The sequence below is a fragment of the Natator depressus genome, chromosome 2 (assembly GCF_965152275.1).
Source record: "Natator depressus isolate rNatDep1 chromosome 2, rNatDep2.hap1, whole genome shotgun sequence".
Lineage (NCBI taxonomy): Eukaryota > Metazoa > Chordata > Testudines > Cheloniidae > Natator > Natator depressus.
Genome location: NC_134235.1, coordinates 251,075,224 through 251,097,119, shown reverse-complemented (window position 1 = coordinate 251,097,119; position 21,896 = coordinate 251,075,224). Strand labels below are relative to the sequence as shown.

Genomic DNA, 21,896 nt, shown 5'->3' with positions numbered 1-21,896 from the left:
CCCAGCCAAGGCTTTGTCATAATATATTGTGGTGGTATGGTCCATAAGAATGTGAACCATGGAGCCCCAATGTGATCTCAAAAGGCATGAAGTGTTGTAAGTGGCCCAACGCTCCATATGAAATGTAGTTTCCTGTTCTGACCCTGAACTCTCAGTGACCCCAGATGTGCTCCCCAGCCTACCAAGGAGGCATCAGTGACAATGGCTCTGGTCGGTGGGGACCAAACAAAGGGAACACCCTGGCATTAATTGCATTGAGCTATCCACCACTGTAAGGAGTCCAGGATAGGCACAGGGAGCTGGACCAAACTGTCCAAGGGATGATGGGTGGATGATAAACTGTCCTCAGCCACATTTGGAAAGGGTGAAGATGTAACTTGGCAAATTGGACTACCTGCATGCAAGCAGCCATGTGACCCAACAGCCTTAGGCACCCTCAAGCCGTAGTTTACTCCTGGGGGTATTCTGTGTGACTGCATACATGACAAAAACGCCCCTCCTCTGCAGAATTCCTGTGATTCCCTGCAGAAAATGGCAGGGAAGCAAAGGGATGCCGTCTTGGGGGGAAGGCCCAACGATGGTCACATTTAGGGGGGGATTGCCCCCCACAAACAGAGGCGAGGCATAGGGGAGCACACAGGGCTATGTGCCACTGCTCCCTCATTTCTGCAAGTACAGAGCTGCCCAGCTGAAGGAGGCTGCATCTGGGCTCCGCTGACTCTGCAGCTGAATGCGGCCTCCTAGGTCCTAGTGCCAGTCGTGCTGCACTTGTGTGTGCTGGGAGCCTTCCTTTTTTCTCAAAAAGAAAAGGAGTACTTGTGCACCTTAGAGACTAACAAATTTATTTGAGCATAGGCTTTCATGAGCTACAGCTCATGAAAGCTTATGCTCAAATAAATTTGTTAGTCTCTAAGGTGCCACAAGTACTCCTTTTCTTTTTGCGAATACAAACTAACACGGCTGCTACTCTGAAACCTATTCCTTTTTTCTGTGGAACAGTGAGTGCCCGCGATGGGGCTGGGTAAGGTGGGGGTGGGGGAAATGAGGGAAGGGGGTGAGGGGAGAGGCAGTGGGGAGGGGAATGTGGGAGTGAGAGGGGGATGGAGAAGAAAAGGGGATCGGGGAATCGCAGGGGGAAGCGGAAGCCTGGCATGCAGTGTCCCCTCGGCAGCAGCTGGGGCTCCCCGTTAAGCAGGCCCATTGAACCCTGACAAGCCGTATCCCCCTACACCTGGACCCCTCCGATGAGACTTCCACACCCAGACCCCCACCCCACTTTATCACCAGGCAGCTGCACTGGACTCTTACCCTATCAAGCCCCACTCCCCCAGCACCTGGACCCCTTACTGATCCCCCACACCCAGACCCCCCGCGTTGAGCCCCATCTCCCCACACCCGGACCCCAACCCCATCCACTTTCACCTGGATCCCCTGAAAAGTCCCACTGCCCCCACACCTGGAAACCTGGAACCCTGCAACGAGCTCCTGTGGATCAAGATCTCCCATTGAGCTGCCAGCACCGATTGTCCCACCCTGAAACCTCTCACCCCAAACATGGATCACCCCACACTAAGCCCCTCCACACTTGGATCCTGCTGTGCTGAGCCTGCCCACCCACACCTGGTGTACTTGGTGTAGAGGGGCAGGGCCCCAGGGCATTTCTGGGGCAGGCTCAGCCCTTGCACTGTGTCAGGGTCAGGTGCAGACTCACTGCCGAGTCCCTGTACTGGGGGAAGTGGGGACTTCAGGGTGATCTCCCACCTCAATGCAGCCAGTGGCCTGTGCTCCCACTGGCATGCTGGAGCCACATTTATTCATTGACAAATAAAATTTGCAGAATTTTAAAATACCATGCGCATAATTTTTATTTGGTGCAGAATTTTAATTTTTTTGGTGCAGAATTTCCTCAGTAGTAGTAGTAGTTAAAGGCTGAGAGTGCAGCTCCAGAGACAGATGACGAATCACCTGAAAATGGTCCATTGGCAGAAGCGCACTCAGACTTGTAGCTCTATTAAGGCCCCAACCAATTCATTCTTTGAGTGGGGACCAACGGTGACCTGTCTCTATTGAGAATGAGATCCAGGCAATCGAGTAAGCATAGTGTGACATGTATGTGGGACAGAAATTCTTGCCTCAATTTGCCCCTCAATAACCAATCATCTTGGTATGGGAAGATACGAATTCCCCTCTTCCTGAGGTACACTGTCACTACAACCATGCATTTGGTAAAAACCCAGGGAGCAGAGGACAGACCAAAGTAGAGTATGGTATACTGATAATGGCCATATGCCACAACGAATTGGAGAAACTCTCTGTGGCTTAGAAGAATTGTCACATGAAAATAATCATCCTGACAGGCCAGAGCAGCAAACCAGTCATTCTGATTTAACACGGGAGGATAGTCGATAGAGTGATCATCTGGAATCTCACATATCTGATATATTTGTTGAGGTTGTGGAGGTCAAGAATTGGTTTCACCCTGCCTTTGGATTTGTGAACCAGAAAATGCTGAAAATAAAATCAGTGGCCCCAGAGTTGCAGAGGGACCTCCTCCACAGCTCCCAATTCTAGTACTGGCTGAATCTGCCCAAGGAGTAGTGCCTTGTGAGAGGGGTCTCTGAAGAGGGACAGGGTAGGAGGGTGGAGAGGTGGGATGGAAAGGAACTGGATGGCATAACACAACCTGATGGTGCTTAGGACCTAGCTGCCAGGGCAGTTGAGCCCCAAACATCTTGAAAATGAGCCAGTCTGTCCCCAGATGCGGGGGACGGGTATATAGAGGTCACGACTGGATTACTGCCCTTGACAAAGAAGTCAAAACAGACTCTTGGTAGACACCGGGGGAGAACAAGTTGACTGGCCGAACCAAGGACCCAAAGGCCTCTGCCTCTGGGATCTATGACCCCTTCTGGAGTAGTCTTTCTGCCTCAAGGGAGGGAAGGACTGCCCGAAGGAGCATTGCAAGTGGTATTGTTGGTGCTGTTGCTAACTATTGAAATGGCATCTTTGCACTGCTGGAGTATACACCCACAGAGTGCATAGGGTAGAAGTTGGCCCACCTTGATTATCATACACATTGTGAAGAGAGTGGTCACTTTGGATGGGCTATTACCAGCAAGAGAGTGAGTTTGTGGGGGGGGGGGGGCGGAGGGTGAGAAAACCTGGATTTGTGCTGGAAATGGCCCAACTTGATGATCACTTTAGATAAGCTATTACCAGCAGGAGAGTGGGGTGGGAGGAGGTATTGTTTCATGGTCTCTGTGTATATAATGTCTTCTGCAATTTCCACAGTATGCATCCGATGAAGTGAGCTGTAGCTCATGAAAGCTCATGCTCAAATAAATTGGTTAGTCTCTAAGGTGCCACAAGTACTCCTAGTCTTTAAATGAGTTCAAGTTTTCATCAGTGAGTGAACTGATCAATCATCAAAGGACAGGTCCTCAGTAACCTGCTGCACACTGGGTGCAATGCCTGAATTTTGCAGCCAAGATGCCCTTTGCATGGTTACTGCTGAAGCCATAACTCTGGCCAATGTAACTGCCACATCCAAAGCAGTTTGCAAGGATGTCTTGACAACCCAACAGCCCTCAGCTACAAACACTCAAAGTTTCTCCCTGAAGGCTTCAGGTAACTGATCTACAAACTTAGACATAGCTGTCCAATTAATGAAATCATATTTTGACAGTAATGCCTGCTGGTTTGCAATATGCATTTGTAGGGAAGAGGAGGTTGAGATTTTTCTACCCATTAAGTCAGTCCTCTTGGACTCCTTGTCCTTGGGGGTAGACTTATACCTATCCTGCTGGGTCCTATCATTCACCACAGTCACAACCAGGGAATTGGGGACCAGGTGGGAATAGAAGCCCCCCAAACCCTGCATAGGTACCAAATAGCATTTCTATGAACTCTTCACTGCAGGCAGCACAAAAACCGGATTACTCCAAAGAACCTTTACAGGCTTCATAAATATATCTTTAATAGGAAGGCCTACTGTCCCCAGGGCAGACAGCTGGAGAATATCCAATAGTTTGTGAATATTCTCCTGCAGGAACTCTGCCTGGATGCCCAACATAGCAGCCACATGACACAAAAGGTCCTGGTAGGCCCTGAAGTCCTCAGGCACTGAGGGAAAAGGGGAGCCTGGTACCATCAAATCATCGGGGGACAATGATGAAACAGTCACTTGCACTAGGGATGGGTTCTGCCCCTGAACTGTCAGACCTGGATGGGACAACTGGAGGCCACAAGGAGTGAGCACTGCACTCCTACAGGTACTGCTAGGCAAAATTCTGTGGCTTCAGCACCCTACATAGGATACACAGCTGCATCTACTCAAAGAAGAAGTTAAGCTATTTCTACTGATAAATGATTAGGGAATATCTCTAGCATTGTATATGGCTTGTATAACCTCATGAATTACCTTGTTCAAAGTTCCCATCACTTCTTCTTTTTTATTGTTTTTGTAAACCTTTGCCAGTAAAATCAGGCTCTTGACATCCTTCATCATGGAAGGCAAGTCATTAACTGAAAGATTAAAAATGGTAATAGGTTATCTTTCTAGTCTGACATTTTTCTGGATATCAGAAACAAGAATTGATGTTTGGAGTACACAATGAAGTATTTTTGTGTCACCCACAAATGTGTAAAACAAGGCCTGGGAGAGTGCCCTCATGCAAGGCAATTTAAATATTTATTGAAAGCTCGCGTAAGTGTACTCAGTCTAGAAATATAATTAACTAGAATGATTATTTATGAAGAAATTAATGTTGTATATTTTAAATGATTCACAGGCTTTGATACTACACAGAGCAAACTTAATAGAAAGGATGAATAATGCTACCAGAGTCATGGTCCATAGCTTGATTCAGAACTTTTTCTGCCTTGTTAAACTTCTTGAGTTTGAGGAGGAGTTCAGCAAGATCATGGCACAAGAAGTCCTGCTCACTCATCTTTAGAGCTACTTCATAATAATTAATAGCCTGCAAGGAAATTTAAAGAGGTCAATATAATATCCCAAATACAGAATTACATACAGTAGGTCAAAATGAAACATTCATATATAACTTCTGTCATCTATTTGATTATTTCTCTTTGTTTCTTTGTTCTTATGATTTAAATGCTCAATGAATAAAATAAATCCTTTGTTTTCAAGACCTTGCTATATTGATGAGTTTTCACGTATGCTTGTCCAATTTTTCTGGCCAGTGTTGCATCTAAAGGATTCTTTCTTTGAGCTGCTTCGTATACTTCCACAGCTTTCTCTGGCTAAAAGTAAGTGACAGAAGTGGGAGTTATTTTCATGTGTAATATTAGAAGTTAGGAATATTTTTGCCAATGATTCAGCAACATTTATTGTATGCTATATAAGTGCTAGTTATTAATTGATTATTATTTAAATCCAGCTTTTCAGTTAAATGTATTTTTGTTTGAATTACTACAGATTTATTAAACAAATTTATACTAACCTCTTGAACATTCATGTAGGCATCTCCCAAGAGAAGGCTAGTATGAGGACTTGGCAATTGTTCACACAGTTCGCTACAAAAAAAGTAAGAACAACATTTAGAATCAAGACAATAAGAAACAAGTTTTGAAACCTAATGCGTGAAATGTAAGAAAAATACATGAATCCTCAAGAAAATAAAGTCAGTTCTGCCATTTAAAAAAACAGAGCTAGAACTTCAGCCGGTGTAAGTCAGAGTAGCTCCAATTACTTCAACAGCCACTGCCCCAAAATGCTTGCACAATCTGAATGAAGACAAGATGCAATACACTGGTGCAGCAAACAAACTGAGAGAATTGGGATGGAAAGTTGAAGATAACAGTGATAGGAACTCATGGTTACATAAAATAGTTAGAAGACGTTTGCACGTTTTGAATTTTAAAAAATATACTTTTTAACAAGTTTCCACCACCACAGTGATTCTAGCCCCTCTTCACACACACGACACAAAAGTAACTAATAGAAAAAGGCAACCTCTCCCCAGCTGTATCTACTGTGAGGTTTTTGCCAAATTCTCTCATCAATGCACTACCACTGGGGCAAGTTCACAGGGGTTAGCAAGGATGGCAGCATAGTATGCACCAAATGTGGGTCTTTTTGTTATTAAATCACCTAGCCCTAAACAGAACAGATCTAGACTACATGGTAGTAAAAAAAACCACCTGTGCTCAGACTACATTAGTGCTCCCACCATTCATAGCACTGGTGAAGCTGCACTGCTACTATACTGCAGTAATGGGAGAATTTGACAAAACTTCAGAGTGGGTAAATTCAAGCAGTTTATTCCCCAGAAATTAATCTAAGGGCTTGCCTACACTTGGAAATATACTGAAATAGTTATTCCAGAATAATTATTCTTCAGGCTAGACCACACTACTGTGGAGGACAGTCTATTATATCTAGTTGAGAAAATTAAATAAACTCAGCACAAAAGAGCAAGGCAAGGCAGGAAAAAAGCGAAGTGGGTAAATGGAGGGGAAATCTCTGTTTTTCACTTTGCCCTAGATAGGGATTTACTGACTTGACAATCTCTGGTAAACTCAGAAGCCTTTTGGGGAGCTGAAAATATTGGTGATAGTCCAAGGAGGATATGAATAAAGCACTAGCTGTACATAATGGCTCTTTATCAGGTATGTTGTCCTTCTGGCTAGGATTAAGTGTGTTAGATGATTTTAATATCAGATATTGTCCTTTAGAGGTGGAACAATATCATGCACTTGAAGGGGGGTGGACTTTAACAGTTCTTTCTCCTCTAACTTCTATGATCTTATATTCTTTTCCCTCACCAGAGCAGACATCTACATCAAATATTAGGAGATACTGTGACTTAGCAAGGGACTGGGAGTGGGGAGGTCTGGGTTCTCATTCTCACTGTGTCATACACTTGCAGTGTAACCTTGAGTGAAATCACTGTACTTCTCTGTGCCTTGGTATAAAATAGACATAACATTTCTATGCTTTTAAGGACTTGATCCTGTTTGCATTCAAGTCAATGGGAAAACTTCCATTACCCCTAATGATGCAGGCCCAAGCCCTAGAGAAGTTTGAGCTCCTCAAAGCAAAGGTGCTGTTATTACCAAACAAAAGAATTCTCCCCACTCTTTTTCATACAGGAAATCTTACACACAAAAGTAATTTCAGTTCTGCTTGTCTGAACATTGTTGCACACTCAAAAATAGCCAAAAGACCATAAACAAAGGAAAATGATAAAAAGCAATATATCAAATATGTAATGGGCGGAGGAGGTGCCTAGGAACATACTGCACAGGAATTTTATTAGGTTCTATCTTATTTAATATTCTGATGGGGATCTGGAAGAGGGAAAAAATGTAAATGGCACCAAACTTGGAGGCATTGTCAATACCAGTGAGAAATTATTACTACTTAATAATATGCATATTGCTATAGTGCCTAGAAGCCAAGCAGGTTGGGACCCCATTGGGTTAGGCACTGTACAAATATAGAAAATGATATTCCATGCTCCACAGAGCTTACAATTCAAAAGACAGACATGACAGGTGGATGAGACAAACAAGCAGGTTAGATTGAGGGGAGTGGAGAGAGAAAATAGAGCACAAGTTTTAGCAAGTAAAGAGCAGTAATTCCAACTATCCCCTTTCCTTCCTGTATAAGGGCTTTTCTGTATAAACAGTTATTGTGCAGTAAGATGGGATATAAATCTACCCCACACCAGCCTGCTGCATACTAACTGTGTGGAGCTCACTGCCACACCCTAAAAGTTCCCTAGTGCACACTGATCTATCCCGCTTTGAAGCAGTGTATCAAAGTGCACTACTGAACTGTTAGTCCACAGCAGCAGGGTCCACATGGACAGTTAATGGGCAGCAATCTAGAGTGAAGCAGATTTATATCCCATCTTGACCTGTACCAACTGTTCATATAGACAAGCCCCCCCAAAAATAATACCAGAATTCCAGCATATTTCGAATCTGAGGAAGAAATAACAAAAAGAGTTAAAACTTGGAAAATATAAGCTAGTGCATCTGGGCAAACATATTATGTGGCCTGTTTATATGTGTTACTTAGATTATCAGTGAAAAACCACATGCCAACGTTCAGTTATCAATAGAGAAAAAAATAATATTCTGAACATCATTAAGTGCATATCTCTAATGCTTTTAATGTGCATGGAAATTCATTACAACGATTATGTAAAATCTCTTTCGGTTATAGAGGTGCTGGACTGAAGATTTTGCCACTTGTGTGACAGTAGAAAGCTTTTAAATGAATATATATCCCGAGTGATAAATCAATCATTTAATCATAGAGTCATGACGTCTACTTCTATTTCAGTAGGTCCAGATTCTGTCCCCTTTTCTCATTTTGAGTAGTATCTTACTCAAAACTGTGACCCAGGCAATGGGGTGGCATGAGGGAGTGCAAGATGCTCCTCTTGCCATTTACCTTAATCATCATTATTAGCATGGGAGGGGATGCAGGCTAACCGTACAGGTGAGCCAGAGGGAGCAGAGAGAGGTCAGAGCCTTAGCTCTGATCTCCCAGCACGCCAAACACTGTGGGTGAACTTGATGCTTCAGGGAGCGTATGCTGCATCGGGTACAGCCTCCACACAGAATGCTCTCTCTGCGAATCACTGTTTCCTGCTCCCTGCTCAAGCTACTCCTAGGGCAACACAGCAAAGCACTGCCCATAACACAGGGCTAATGGCAAAGACATAATTGAGCTCTCCATCAGCAGTCCTATTGACTGAACGGTCTAATTTTGGAGGAAGGCCATACTCAGTGTGAGAGTGACAGAATCTGGCATTTAGTCTTCCCCACTTCAGTTCTTTTCCCCATAAAACCGATGTTATCCAATAGTCAAAATCAGTACGTATTTTATGTTTCTGATGCCAGAAAAGCTTTTTTGTCTTCTTTAGCTGAAGATGAAAGCTTCTTCCAATAAAGAAAATGCTAGTTCTGAAATAGAAATATCTGACCCTTAATGCCAATTTTGCGGGAAATATATACCCTTGATTAAATGGCAAATTCTGCCATACGTCCTCCCACTGAGTACTAATTTACTCCAAAAACTGACCTTTTGTTTTCAGTAGTACCTGAAAAAGGTGGCACAATCTGACCCCAACTGTTTAGCATAATATTTTATGTCATAACAATGTTTGTTGTGGTATTTTTAAATATTAATGTATTTCCTTAAGATTCTCAACTGTTTCTAATTTTTTCTCTTTCCCCCAAGATTCTTAGAGGTCTTGTTATCTTAACAAAAATATGAATGGATTATGACAAACAACACTGAAATTAAAACATGACTTGTAGAAATGGACCTTGTTCTCTGGATTCACAGTTCTGTACTTTCACTCCTAGACTATGCTTCCAAAAGGCTCTGAAATTGGTTTTGCCCTATATTGTCAGCTTTTTTTCTGTATATAAAGCCATTGTCTTTTTAAAATAAAATATTTGAAAATGTAAACATTTTTAACATATTTAATCTTAAACAATATTACCAATAACATCCAATGTATAGTCTCTTATCCTTCCGTATCTGAAGGTATATCTGAGCCATCTTTTCTTTAACCTCAGTATAATATGGCTGGCTTGGGGTGATATTTCTCAGCATGCTTAGCGCTATTTCCACTTCCCCTTTACTGAGAGCCAAATCTACATTAGCAACAGTGATGCGGATTTCCTCTGGAGTTCCACTAAATTCATTAATGGCATCCTGCATAATTTTAGTAGCTTCATGCTGGAATATTAAAAAATAAGTAAACTTTTAACTAAATTACTCTATTACCATCAAAGGATTAGCTGGTGCAAAATGTATTTCTTTTTAAAAGCCCCAAACCCATTTTCATTTCATATTAAACTGGAGGTTCAATTGAATCCAAAACCCTAATATTGCAAACAGTGGGACCATTGCTTTTCTTTTCGTGCTAACCAGTTTTGTCTCATTGTTACCTTCACAGTTCCCTTGTGTTTCCCCTGTCTGTTTGTTGTATCCATATGTTCAGTCTTATACTTAGATTGTAAGCTCCTCAGGGCATGTACTGTCTTTTGGTTGTGTGTTTGTACAGTGCTTACTACAGTGGGATTCTGGTCTATGACTGGTGTCTCTAGGCACTTCTGCAATGCAAATAAAGAATAGTGTGATGCTTTAAAGTCTGACAGCATGCAGTGTTATATCTGGCATTGAATAAAAGTGTTTTCTTAAGCAAAAAAGAGAACTATTGATAAAGTTAAGGCTTTATTCAGCTAATCTATAACTGAGTAACTTGCATGTTTGTGATATAGTCTATTTTTAAAATTTACTATATATAAGCAATAGTTATCTCTTTGTAAATTATGTAAATATTTCAGACAATATGTGCTATCTAACTTTGAATAGCAGACAGCAATTTGAAAGTAGGTTATTTGGGGAAAATATTCAACCTAATACCTTTTTGTTTGGAGATGCTTTATTTCAATTAACCAATTTGTCCCAACTCTAATGACAAACTTTCTCATGAGCAATATATATTTTAATTGGCAAGTGAGGGAATGTTCAGCACTTCAGAACAGCATAGACTAATTCTCCATGAAGAGACAAGAATGACACTGGAAGCTGTTGATGCTATTATTACCAAAGGAAAAAAGGCATCAACAAATCATGAGAGTTTCTTCATTGTCTATTCTCCTGATTTTTTTAAGTGTGTCAGAAGGCACTTCATTTTGGATTTATTGCAGTTGCCACATATCTCAGTTAAATGACTGATGACAAGTTTTACTACACATAATTTAATGAGCACTACAGAGGACACTATGGTCTGTGCCCAAAGCACATTCTAATCACTTGATTCCGAGAAATACTGAGTGCCTACAGCTCACACTACAGTGAAAGGCACGGCTCAGGATCAGGTTCTAGACTAAGTTGAGGACAATGTATACACACATAATACACAAGATGACAGCTATACTACTGTTTCCAAATAGTATAGGTATTTTAAATTTGAAATTAGGAATTAAAATGTACCTATTAGGTCATGCAATTTTTGTTTCTAGTTAGAACTACAGATGGCCTTTTTTGAATGACTACTTACTGTGGGAATATTTAAATAGCTTTTTGAGGGTGAGATGGAAAGTTTTAGTCACACAACTTCTCAGCTATTAGTTGTAGGATCCATATATAAAACTTGTTTGCATATATATAAAACCCCTTGTTATTTTATACTGTCTGTTCTATGTAGTGAATTACTTAGCATGTATGGTACACTACACTCCATGTGGGTGAAATCCTGACTCCATTGCAGTCAATGGCAAAACTCCCATTAATTTCACCCAGTATTGTTAGGGGAAACCACTAAAATGTTGGCATATTCTGTATAAACATATGCTTTCAGATTAATTGCCATCAAGTACCTCACAGGTATATAGAGGACAATATTATTACATACAATAATAACATAATATATAGTGGATAATTGATAAAGTGAATGTTAACTATCCCCTCAGTGACATTTGGAATCATCTTCATTGCATTGCTAAGAAACAGGGCAATTTTCATAGCCCAGTGAAGTTATGAGCCTAATGAGACACTTGGACTACCTCTACAATTCCTAAAATTTACAGAGTATAGTCACATCATATAAAATATATGCGGAGCTTGCTATAACAAATGGACTGTATACCAAAAGGACTTCTTCTCTGGAGAGTATTTACAACTGTGCTGTTGGGTTCAAAATCCCTATAGTTTGAAAAATTAAGACTCTTTTACTGTGTAAGAAAAGTATAGTTTCTGTGTGACTGCCCCCTCAAAACTGCTTAGGGAGGCCCAAGAAGATTGATTCTGTACCTTCTTCTAGATGTCTCCTTTTCCTACAAGGTCAGACACAGACCGGACATAGAAAAAGACTCCTATGGGTCAATTTACAATCATAAAATATCATATCTGCCTAATGAATTTCACAACATCTTTCAAGAGATATTTTAGCAACTAATCTAGATTACAAACATCATTCTTGTTGTGCTCTATTAATGTATGGCCAGTTTCGTTTTCCTTACTGAGTTCCATTACTCTAGATTTACCTAATCAGAATGGCTCCTGACTTTTTAATTAAAATTTATGACATTTTCCTTACTGAAAATGTAGTTTACATTCAATTTCTTACCAGTTCCCCATTGAGTCGAAGAGCTTCTGCAAGTTCCAGATATATGGACACCCGTTCATTGGTTGTTATACTGGTACCAAAGATTCTTTTACTTTCACCTTTCTTCATATAAGGTAAATTGATAATCATTTTTAAAATTTTTATGGCTTCTGGATAATCTCCTACTTTATTCAGTGCTCTGGCCTTGATGAAGTGATACAGTGGATAATCACGAACCTGAAAAAAGTAGTAAGTGTATGCTGTATGTTCATGACAAAAATTCAGTTACTTTGCAACCAGAGCCTGATCCTGCAATGATTACTTATGCAAGTACTCAAAAGTCTATTCTCAATTGCTGGTTGTCGAGAAACCATTACTGTGGAATTGTCAAGTGCACTGAAACCACTTTGACTTGGAATGCTGAATAGATGTCCTTCTGGTATAGATAAATTGCTCTCAACTCAAGAATGTTCACTCAAAAATAAAACTAAGAAAATATCTCAAGATCATAAACGTTGTAACCCTTTCTGTTAGGAAGGCATCTGTTACTACAGATAGGGAGAATAAAAGTGACCAATCTCAGGACATTAGACCACACCCTTTACTGTAGCTCCTCCCATACATTTGATATGGTGATAAGGAGACAGCCATGAAAGATCACTGGTTGGGGAGTACTGACTCTTCTGAAAGCACTAACATACAAAAGTGAACAAATGGGGTATGGTGGTGTATGCCACTGCTGAAGCTGGTATCAGTATATCTGCATTTCTCACTTCTGTGGAGTGTAAGTTAATTAAGGATATTTCCTAAGAGGAAAATGTTTAGTACAACATATAAGGGATTAACTCACACAGTGTATTGTATATTGTGAACAAATACTTCCAGTAAAAAGATTTTTTGAAGTCAGTACTAGCTCTTACCTGAAAATTATGACTGACCCCCAACTCCAATGAATGAGAACACTCTCTGAAATTTCCTTGAGACAGATAGATCTGGGCCATTAGAAGATGGACATCCGCTGATGTAGGGTCCAAATCTAGACAACGTTGCAGAGTACCCTGTGCATTTTCCAACTCACCTGAAAAACAACTGACCATTTTCTTTTGTTTTTGACCTGCTTTTCTTATTAACTGTCTTAAATAAGCAACATGAATATACTGCAAATGTAATGTCTGATATGTGTCATGATGCTGTCAGTATGTCAGCATGAGAAAAGAGCCAGAGCCTTTAACCTACGAAGCATATAATTCCTCTTTAAGAATGAGAGCATAACATAAATAAAACATGATGTACAGAGCATGTACAAAGTGCCAGTTTGTCAAATATATTCTACAGTTGGGTGGTATTCTTTACAGTCTTACATGTAGTTCTTACTGACTTTGCAGATCTGACGAAAACTCACTTCTCTGCTTGGATCTCTGGCAGTTAAAGGAGCATTAATCAGAGAAGCCCTGCTTTGTGACGCAGGGAAATAGCATTCTGACTCCTGGAGTAAGAATCACCAGAATATTACTGTACTTCTCTCCCAGCAACCAAGAACGGGAGAGACGACAAAGGAGAGAAGAAACAACCTTCTGTTTTTTCCCCAGATGAGAAGACTGGAAATACGATGTTTAATGAGTAGGAGAGAACCACAAAATAGTTCTGGTATGATGTCTTGGCATTGTTATGACTTTTGCCTCATGCTTTTACATTATTATTTTTACTTCAAAACATTCATCACTGTAGTGTCTTGGCATCAATTTAGAAATGATAATAAATCCCTTGAGAGGGGAACTCTGACTATTGCCTATACAAATATAAACCCCATACTTTGGAGGAATATATGAGTATGTTGAGTCTCAGTGACAACATATAGGTGCAAAATCTCATTTCAGTTTACAGTGTGAAATAAAGATGTCCCACCGTGATTATATGGCGGTGTCACAACTTGGACTTCAACAATGAAGTAGCTCTCCAGTTCTTCTGTTCTCCAGTACTGCTTTGGAATCATTTTAAATAAAGGGGCATTTTTCCAGATAATTTAATTAAAGGATGGTGTAGTTCCAGCCAGGCTAGTAATGGCTCCCACAGAGACCCACCTCATTCAGTGCAGACACTCAGTGGCACAAATGTCTTATATAGCCTGTCAAGGTTCCTCCCCCACTCTGAACTCTAGGGTACAGATGTGGGGACCTGCATGAAAAACCTCCTAAGCTTATCTTTACCAGCTTAGGTCAAAACTTCCCCAAGGTACAAAATATTCCACCCTTTGTCCTTTGATTGGCCGCTACCACCACCAAACAAATACTGGTTACTGGGGAAGAGCTGTTTGGAAACGTCTTTCCCCCCCAAATACTTCCCAAAACCTTGCACCCCACTTTCTTGACAAGGTTTGGTAAAAAGCCTCACCAATTTGCCTAGGTGACTACAGACCCAGACCCTTGGATCCTAAGAACAATGAACAATCCTCCCAACACTTGCACCCCCCCCTTTCCCGGGAAATGTTGGATAAAAAGCCTCACCAATTTGCATAGGTGACCACAGACCCAAACCCTTGGATCTGAGAACAATGAAAAAGCATTCAGTTTTCTTACAAGAAGACTTTTAATAAAAATAGAAGTAATTAGAAATAAGAAATCCCCCCTGTAAAATCAGGATGGTAGATACCTTACAGGGTAATTAGATTCAAAACATAGAGAACCCCTCTAGGCAAAACCTTAAGTTACAAAAAAGATACACAGACAGAAATAGTTATTCTATTCAGCACAATTCTTTTCTCAGCCATTTAAAGAAATCATAATCTAACACATACCTAGTTAGATTACTTACTAAAAGTTCTAAGACTCCATTCCTGGTCTATCCCCGGCAAAGACAGAATATAGACAGACACACAGACCCTTTCTTTCTCTCCCTCCTCCCAGCTTTTGAAAGTATCTTGTCTCCTCATTGGTCATTTTGGTCAGGTGCCAGCGAGGTTACCTTTAGCTTCTTAACCCTTTACAGGTAAGAGGAGCTTTCCCCTGGCCAGGAGGGATTTCAAAGGGGTTTACCCTTCCCTTTATTTTTATGACATAGCCGTTGGCAGTCATTTACATTTTTTGCTCTTTCATTACAACCTCTGGAGACTGGTTCTGTGCCCATAAGGCCAAGGGAATATTTAGTTAGAAATGAAACAGGAGTAGTATTTTCATCAGATCCTAGCATTTTTTTCCACTTTTGAGAAATAGTGATAATGGCTGGTTTAATCCCAATAATTAATATATTCCTAATGATCATATTTTCTTCTCTCTTAGTTTCATTATCAGAGACCAACTAATGACAAATTTCTAAATATTTTACTACTCCTACCCTTGAAAACTGCCACTTGCATAAGCCAGTGTCAAAATCCACCTATGTTTCAAATTTTATGGTGTAATGTAATTTCATTGGACAAACTGAGGGACACAAAGAAGCATAATACATCAAAAGGTACTAGGAGACAAGGTGGGCAAGGTAATATCTTTTATTGAACCAAATTCTGTTGGTGGGATTGTCCCAGACCTGAAGAAGAAGTCTGTAAACTCTAAAGCTTGTCTCTCTCACCAACAGAAGCTGGGCCAATAAAAGATATTACCTCACCCATCTTTTCTCTCTAATGTCCTGGGACCAACATGGATACAACAACACTGCATACATCAAAAGGTACTAACTCAGTTTAATCCAAATTTTCAGAATGTGTTCTAGCAGTCAATGAGTCTTAAGTTTAATCATTTCTTAGCATGTAAATTTTTATTTTTATTTGGATTTAACAACATGGTCTTGTCTTACCTGATAAATATTTAACTTGTGCCATTAGATAAAGAGGCTCCAGCATACCAGGAGCAGCTTTAACCACTGGATTCAAAATTACAGCTGCTTGTTTAAGAAAAGGAGATACAATTTGACCGGGTGACCTAGGCTATGAAAAATTAAGAATTAGACTGGCCTTACTACATATTTTCCAGAAGTGTAGTATACAGAGTACCATTTCAAAAGAAAATATATTGGTGTCTAGTCTCTCCTCCATTTCTACATATATCGCCTCATAAGATCAATGAAAGTTATGGGCATGTATTCTGCAGAAATTAAACATCTAGATTTCTAAATTACAATATCAAAGTTAAATATAAACAGATAATAAATCAATACTAAATATTTAATCTAAAATAATTCCCACCTGTTTGGGACAGAAGACTAAATATTCCTTCACGATTTCAATCAGGAACATGGGGTTTAGTTTTTCATAGTATTCCATGCTCAGAGGAAGGCCACGCAAAGCAGAAAAATGAAGTTCTGCAGCTTCATTCAGAAGGGCAGTTGCAACTGGTTCATTCTTGTTTTTCTTTGAAGCAATAACTGCCTGAAGATAAACTAGAACCTGTGAAAAGGAAAATTCCCATATTTTACTATATTAGGACAAATGCTGTCTTTAGATAAGTGCACATAACTCCAGTGGATTTCAGGGCAAACACAGAGTGATCATCTGAAGGTAGTTTTAGGCTACTTATATCCATTTACATCAAATTGTGTGTTTTATTTTGGGAACTATTCCATCCCTTGTCTAAATGTTGCACCTTTAGGGCTTTGTATAATCATTTACATCCACGCAAATAAGTAACAAATGAGTGTAAAACACTACTAAATCATAAGATAAGCATGTGCTTTAAGTGCTTTGCTAGACTGGGGGTAAAGTACTCAGCATCTTGCATGACTCAACCACAGATGGTGTTGCACCTTAGAAGCATTCAGAAACTACAGCTAGAGCAGAATGTGGTCCACTTGTTAAGAAGCATCCCCCAATGGGTGCACATTACATGTGTGTTCCAGGGTCTGCACATCCATTTCCATATGAACACTGACATTGATTTTGACCTATAAATTCCTAAATGGCAGGGACTATCTGCTTAAAAGACTGTCTCTTTCCCCATGTAATACAAAAGCAATTGCAATCATAGCTGCAGCTAACAACCCTGATTAAATGAAAGGAGGCTGGCAGTAGTGTTTTCTGTGCAGGATCCTTGATTCTGGAACATTTTTCTCGCCTTGATCTTCTAGAGCCCAGATTTGGTAGCCTTCAGAACATCCTTCAAGACTTAGCAGTCCCTTCCTGCTTTTCCCAAGGAGGACAAATTGTGTGGGGGAATGGAGTTGAGAAAGTTTTTAGACAGTCTAGTTCTGAAGATTGATTGAATATATTTTGTTAATGTTTGTGGGACAGATTCTGTCAGTCAATGAAGTTAATCTGGATTTACACCAGCATAACTGCACAGAATTTTAAAGGTGTTCAGTGTGCCTGGAACATGTGTAGAAATGAAGAAAAAAAAAGAAAACAATTGTATTTCTATATCTAACCGCAGATTTTCCAATGGACTGCTGAATTTCCTTTAAGAATTCCAGCTGGTGCTCTGCTTCATCCAGCTTCCCTTCCAGCACCTGGCACCAAATAATACCTGTAATACAACATTAATACAACAACATGTCAAGTGCTTAGAAATACAATAAAAAGGACATTTAACCACGACAATAAAAAAGGTACACAAGCACCCTGTGTGCATGAGATTGGATTCTTTGGACCAGCAATGTTCATTGGGCTGTTTGTGCATCCTGCGTATCCATGAGCCCTTCATTCAAGGGCATAAAGGGCAGCAAAGCCCCAGCTTCCACTCAGTTCCTTCACCAATACAGAATCCCAAGTTTAAAGAGCTCTGCATTAGCAAGAAGGGCAGGTTATGGGATCCATGTGGACAAAACATCTTGAAGAACCACAGTTACTCTAAGGTAAGTAACCGTTTTTTCTTCAGGTATTTTTTCATACAGATCTCATTCTGATTGGCACCGTAGCAGACATTTAGTGGATCCTTCCACCAGAGTAGTGGTGATAGGATATTCTCAGTAATGACTACTTGCAGATTCATGCCATCTGTTTAGCTGATAGACTAACTTTAGTAATCGCTGGAGTGGACAGAGACATAACACGGCGGTGTCATGTCTGTACAAGAGGTCACATGACCCAGAAGTCTGAGAGAGACTTTCACTGATGTCCTTGGCTGAATCTTAAGATCTGATATCAGATGACTCGTGGTGTCAAACCACTCTTGAGGGAGACAAACCCTTGCTGACTTTGAATCAAGAAGCAACTCTATAAACTGGTGACAGTGATTGGTGCCAGGATACAGTCTTAGAGCAGTACTCTTTCCTACCATGGGCAGGAGGAGCAACTGACTGACCCAAGGGGATCTGTGTGACGATGTCAGTAGACTTTGTTGAGGTGCTAGGTGTCTTCGAGTCCAAGGAAACTCAGGATCCAGGACCACTGGCTAAATAGAGTTTTGAAGCAACAGGACCTTCTTTTCACAAAGGGGTCTCAGAACCAGGCACACCTTTTATTTAGCACTTTAACAAAAATAATTTCAATCAGACGTCTCCAGCCTGTTAGGTGACATTTGAAAAAAATCTACAGAGCAAAATATTTTTCAGGGACGTGTCCCTCTCTAAGGCCAGAAACACACTTAACATACCCATCATTTAAGGGGATAGCTGCCACACAGGCTAGAAGGATTTTAAAATCTGGAGACTTAGCTTCCATCACAGGGATGGTGCCTAAGTATAGTACCAAGGTAACGTGAGGAAACTAAAATTCCTCCCACCTTTGTTAAAAGAGCCAATGGCCTAACTAGGTACTAATAACTATAAGAACTAACACTAACGGTCAGAAGAATGAGAAAGATACAGCTACAGGGTAAACAGGACACAAAGGAAGTTCCATCTTGCCGCCACAGATTGTAAGAAGGAACTGAGTGGCAGATGGTCCCTTTCCATCCTTTATGCCCTTGCGTGAGGGGCTTGAGGACATGTAGGGCACAAGTGCAGACTTACAGGCCACTGCTGAACAAATCTGATCTGATGTGCATGGGGCATATGCACACCTATAGTACAGTCCGTGTTGGCAAATACTAAAAAAGTTCTTTCTAAATTGATAAAACAAAAAAAAATGTTAAATTGATCTGTACTCCACATTATTATCCAAACTGAACAATCTATCACTAATCACCAAAACACTTTTGCATGTCCTTAACTTTAGGCATGTGCTTGAGTCTTAGCTTCAGTGGAATTTTAAAATGTGTTTAAAGTAGGGCTGTCAAGCAATTAAAAAATTAATCACGATTAATAATGCAAATTAAAAAAGAACTGTTAAAGAATTATACAATACCATTTATTTAAATATTTTGGATGTTTTCTAGATTTTCAAATATATTGATTTCAATTACAACACAGAATACAAAGTGTACAGTGCTCACTTAATATTTATTTTTGATTACAAGTATTTGCACTGTAAAAAACCAAAAGAAATCGTATTTTGCAATTCACCTAATACAGGTACTGTAGTACAATCGCTATCATGAAAGTTGAACCTACAAAAGTAGAATTACGTACAAAATAAACTGCATTCAAAAATAAAACAATGTAAAATTTTAGAGCCTGCAAGTCCACTCAGTCCTACTTCTTGTACAGCCAATCACTCAAACAAAACAAGTTTGTTTACATTTGCAGGAGATAATGCTGCCCGCTTCTTGTTTACAATGTCACCTGAAAGTGAGAACAGGCGTTCTCATGGCACTGTCATAGCTGACGTCGCAAGATATTTACGTGCCATATGCACTAAAGATTCATAAGTCCCTTCATGCTTCAACCACCACTCCAGGGCACATGCTTCCATGCTGATGATGGGTTCTACTTGAGAACAATCCAAAGCAGTGTGGACCATGTTCATTTTCATTATCTGAGTCAGATGCCACCACCAGAAGGTTGATTTTTTTTTTGGTGGTTCGGATTCTGTAGTTTCCGCATCGGAGTGTGGAGTATGCTCCACACCCCCTCCTGATCAGATTTTGGAAGGCACTTGAGATTCTTAAATCTTGGTTCAAGTGCTGTAGTTATCTTTAGAAATCTCACATTGGTACCTTTTTTGCATTTCGTCAAATCTGCAGTGAAAGTGTTCTTAAAATGAACCACATGTGCTGGGTCATCATCCAAGATTGCTACAACATGAAATATATGGCAGAAATGCACGTAAAACAGAGCAGGGGACATACAATTCTCCCCCAAGGAGTTCAGACACAAATTTAATTAATGCGTTTTTTTTTTAACGAGTGTCATCAGCATATCCTCTGGAATGGTGGCCAAAGCACAAAGGGACAAATGAATATTTAGCATATCTGGCACGTAAATACCTTGCAATGTCGGCTACAAAAGTAGGAGCATTGTCAGCAGATCGAGAGAAGTGATTATTCCCCTCTATTCGGCACTGATGAGGCCACATCTGGAGTATTGCGTCCAGTTTTGGGCCCCCACTACAGAAAGTATGTGGACAAATTGGAGAGAGTCCAGCGGAGGGCAAGGAAAATGATTAGGGGGCTGGGGCACATGAATTATGAGGAGAGGCTGAGGGAATTGGGCTTATTTAGTCTGCAGAAGAGAAAAAATGAGGGAGGATTTGATAGCAGCCTTCAATTACCTGAAGGGGGGTTCCAAAAAGAGAATGGAGCTAAGCTGCTCTCAGTGATGGCAGGTAACAGAACAAGGAGCAGTGGTCTCAAGTTGCAGGGTGGGAGGTCTAGGCTGGATATTAGGAAAAACTATTTTACTAGGAGCGTGGTGAAGCACTGGAATAGGTTACCTACGCAGGTAGTGGAATCTCCATCCTTAGAGGTTTTTAAGGTCAGGCTCGACAAAGCCCCAGTTGGGATGATTTAGTTGGCGTTGGTCCTGCTTTGAACAGGGGGTTGGACTAGATGACCTCCTGAGGTCTCTTCCAACCCTAATCTTCTATGATTCTAAGAAGAGGATAGCATTATCTCCTGTAAATGTAAAAAAAACTTGTTTGTCTTAGCGATTGGCTGAACGAGGAGGACTGAGTGGACTTGTAGGCTCTGAAGTTTTACATTGTTTTGTTTTCGTACACTTTTTATGTCAGTTACAAAACAGAATACAATTTATATGAAAATGTAGAAAAGCATCCAAAATATTTAATAAATTTCAATTGATATTCTATTTTTTAACAGTGAGATTAAAACTACGATTAATTGCGATTAATTTTTTTGAGTTAATCGCGTGAGTTAGCTGCAATTAATTAACAGCTCTAGTTTAAAGTTAAATAACTGTTTAAGTGCTTTGCTGAACTGGGGCCTATCTTGCAAGGTACTAAGTGTTACGTGCCCTCAACTGACGTTGATTTCAGTGATAAAGGAGCTATTACTACATTGCAAGATTGGGCCCTAGGCGTGCTTTTCTTTTTGAGATTTGCAGCACTTACAAGACTGCAGCTCTAACAAAAGAGCATAATAAGTCAGACTGCTAGCTCCGCCCGTTATTAAGGCTGTCCAAACACTTCCCAATTTAAGACTCTTGTTTTCAGTTGCTTATAACTTTGCCAAATTTAACTATTTGGGCTGAAATTTTCCACTCTGGGTGTTTACTTCAAGTTGAATTTTTTCAAAATTTAAATGTCAACAATTTAAGAGCAAAACTAGGAAAAATATGCTGTTTTCTCAATGTTAAAAAAACATAGCAACCTTTTCTTTGAGAAGCTCTTGCTTGTGCTTTGGAACAGGGACTTGAAATCAGCAAGGGCCAGGTCTTTGTGTCTGGGATGTGTCTTTTGCTGTTCCTGTTAAAATCTGCCCAAATTTTGGTTAAATTATAAGCCTTTGAAAAATTGTAGTTCGCACCTGCGCAGTAGTGACTTACTAGAACTTTGCAGCTAAATTCCCAAAGATTCCATCTGCACTGGGC

General features: G+C 40.3%; 1 protein-coding gene across 1 annotated transcript in view; it reads right to left on the bottom strand.

Annotated features, from left to right (window-relative positions):
• Positions 1 to 21,896, bottom strand: part of TTC21A (tetratricopeptide repeat domain 21A) — a 61,588-nt gene that overhangs the window by 22,341 nt on the left and 17,351 nt on the right. Inside the window, exons 10-19 of the mRNA XM_074946341.1 lie at positions 17,457 to 17,554; positions 16,282 to 16,482; positions 15,894 to 16,023; positions 13,025 to 13,182; positions 12,126 to 12,341; positions 9,489 to 9,727; positions 5,466 to 5,538; positions 5,155 to 5,265; positions 4,841 to 4,979; positions 4,421 to 4,524 (exon numbers count right to left, since the gene is read on the bottom strand). Of these exons, the coding sequence (XP_074802442.1) occupies positions 4,421 to 4,524; positions 4,841 to 4,979; positions 5,155 to 5,265; positions 5,466 to 5,538; positions 9,489 to 9,727; positions 12,126 to 12,341; positions 13,025 to 13,182; positions 15,894 to 16,023; positions 16,282 to 16,482; positions 17,457 to 17,554 (1,469 nt within the window). The remainder of the gene's footprint in view (positions 1 to 4,420; positions 4,525 to 4,840; positions 4,980 to 5,154; positions 5,266 to 5,465; positions 5,539 to 9,488; positions 9,728 to 12,125; positions 12,342 to 13,024; positions 13,183 to 15,893; positions 16,024 to 16,281; positions 16,483 to 17,456; positions 17,555 to 21,896) is intronic.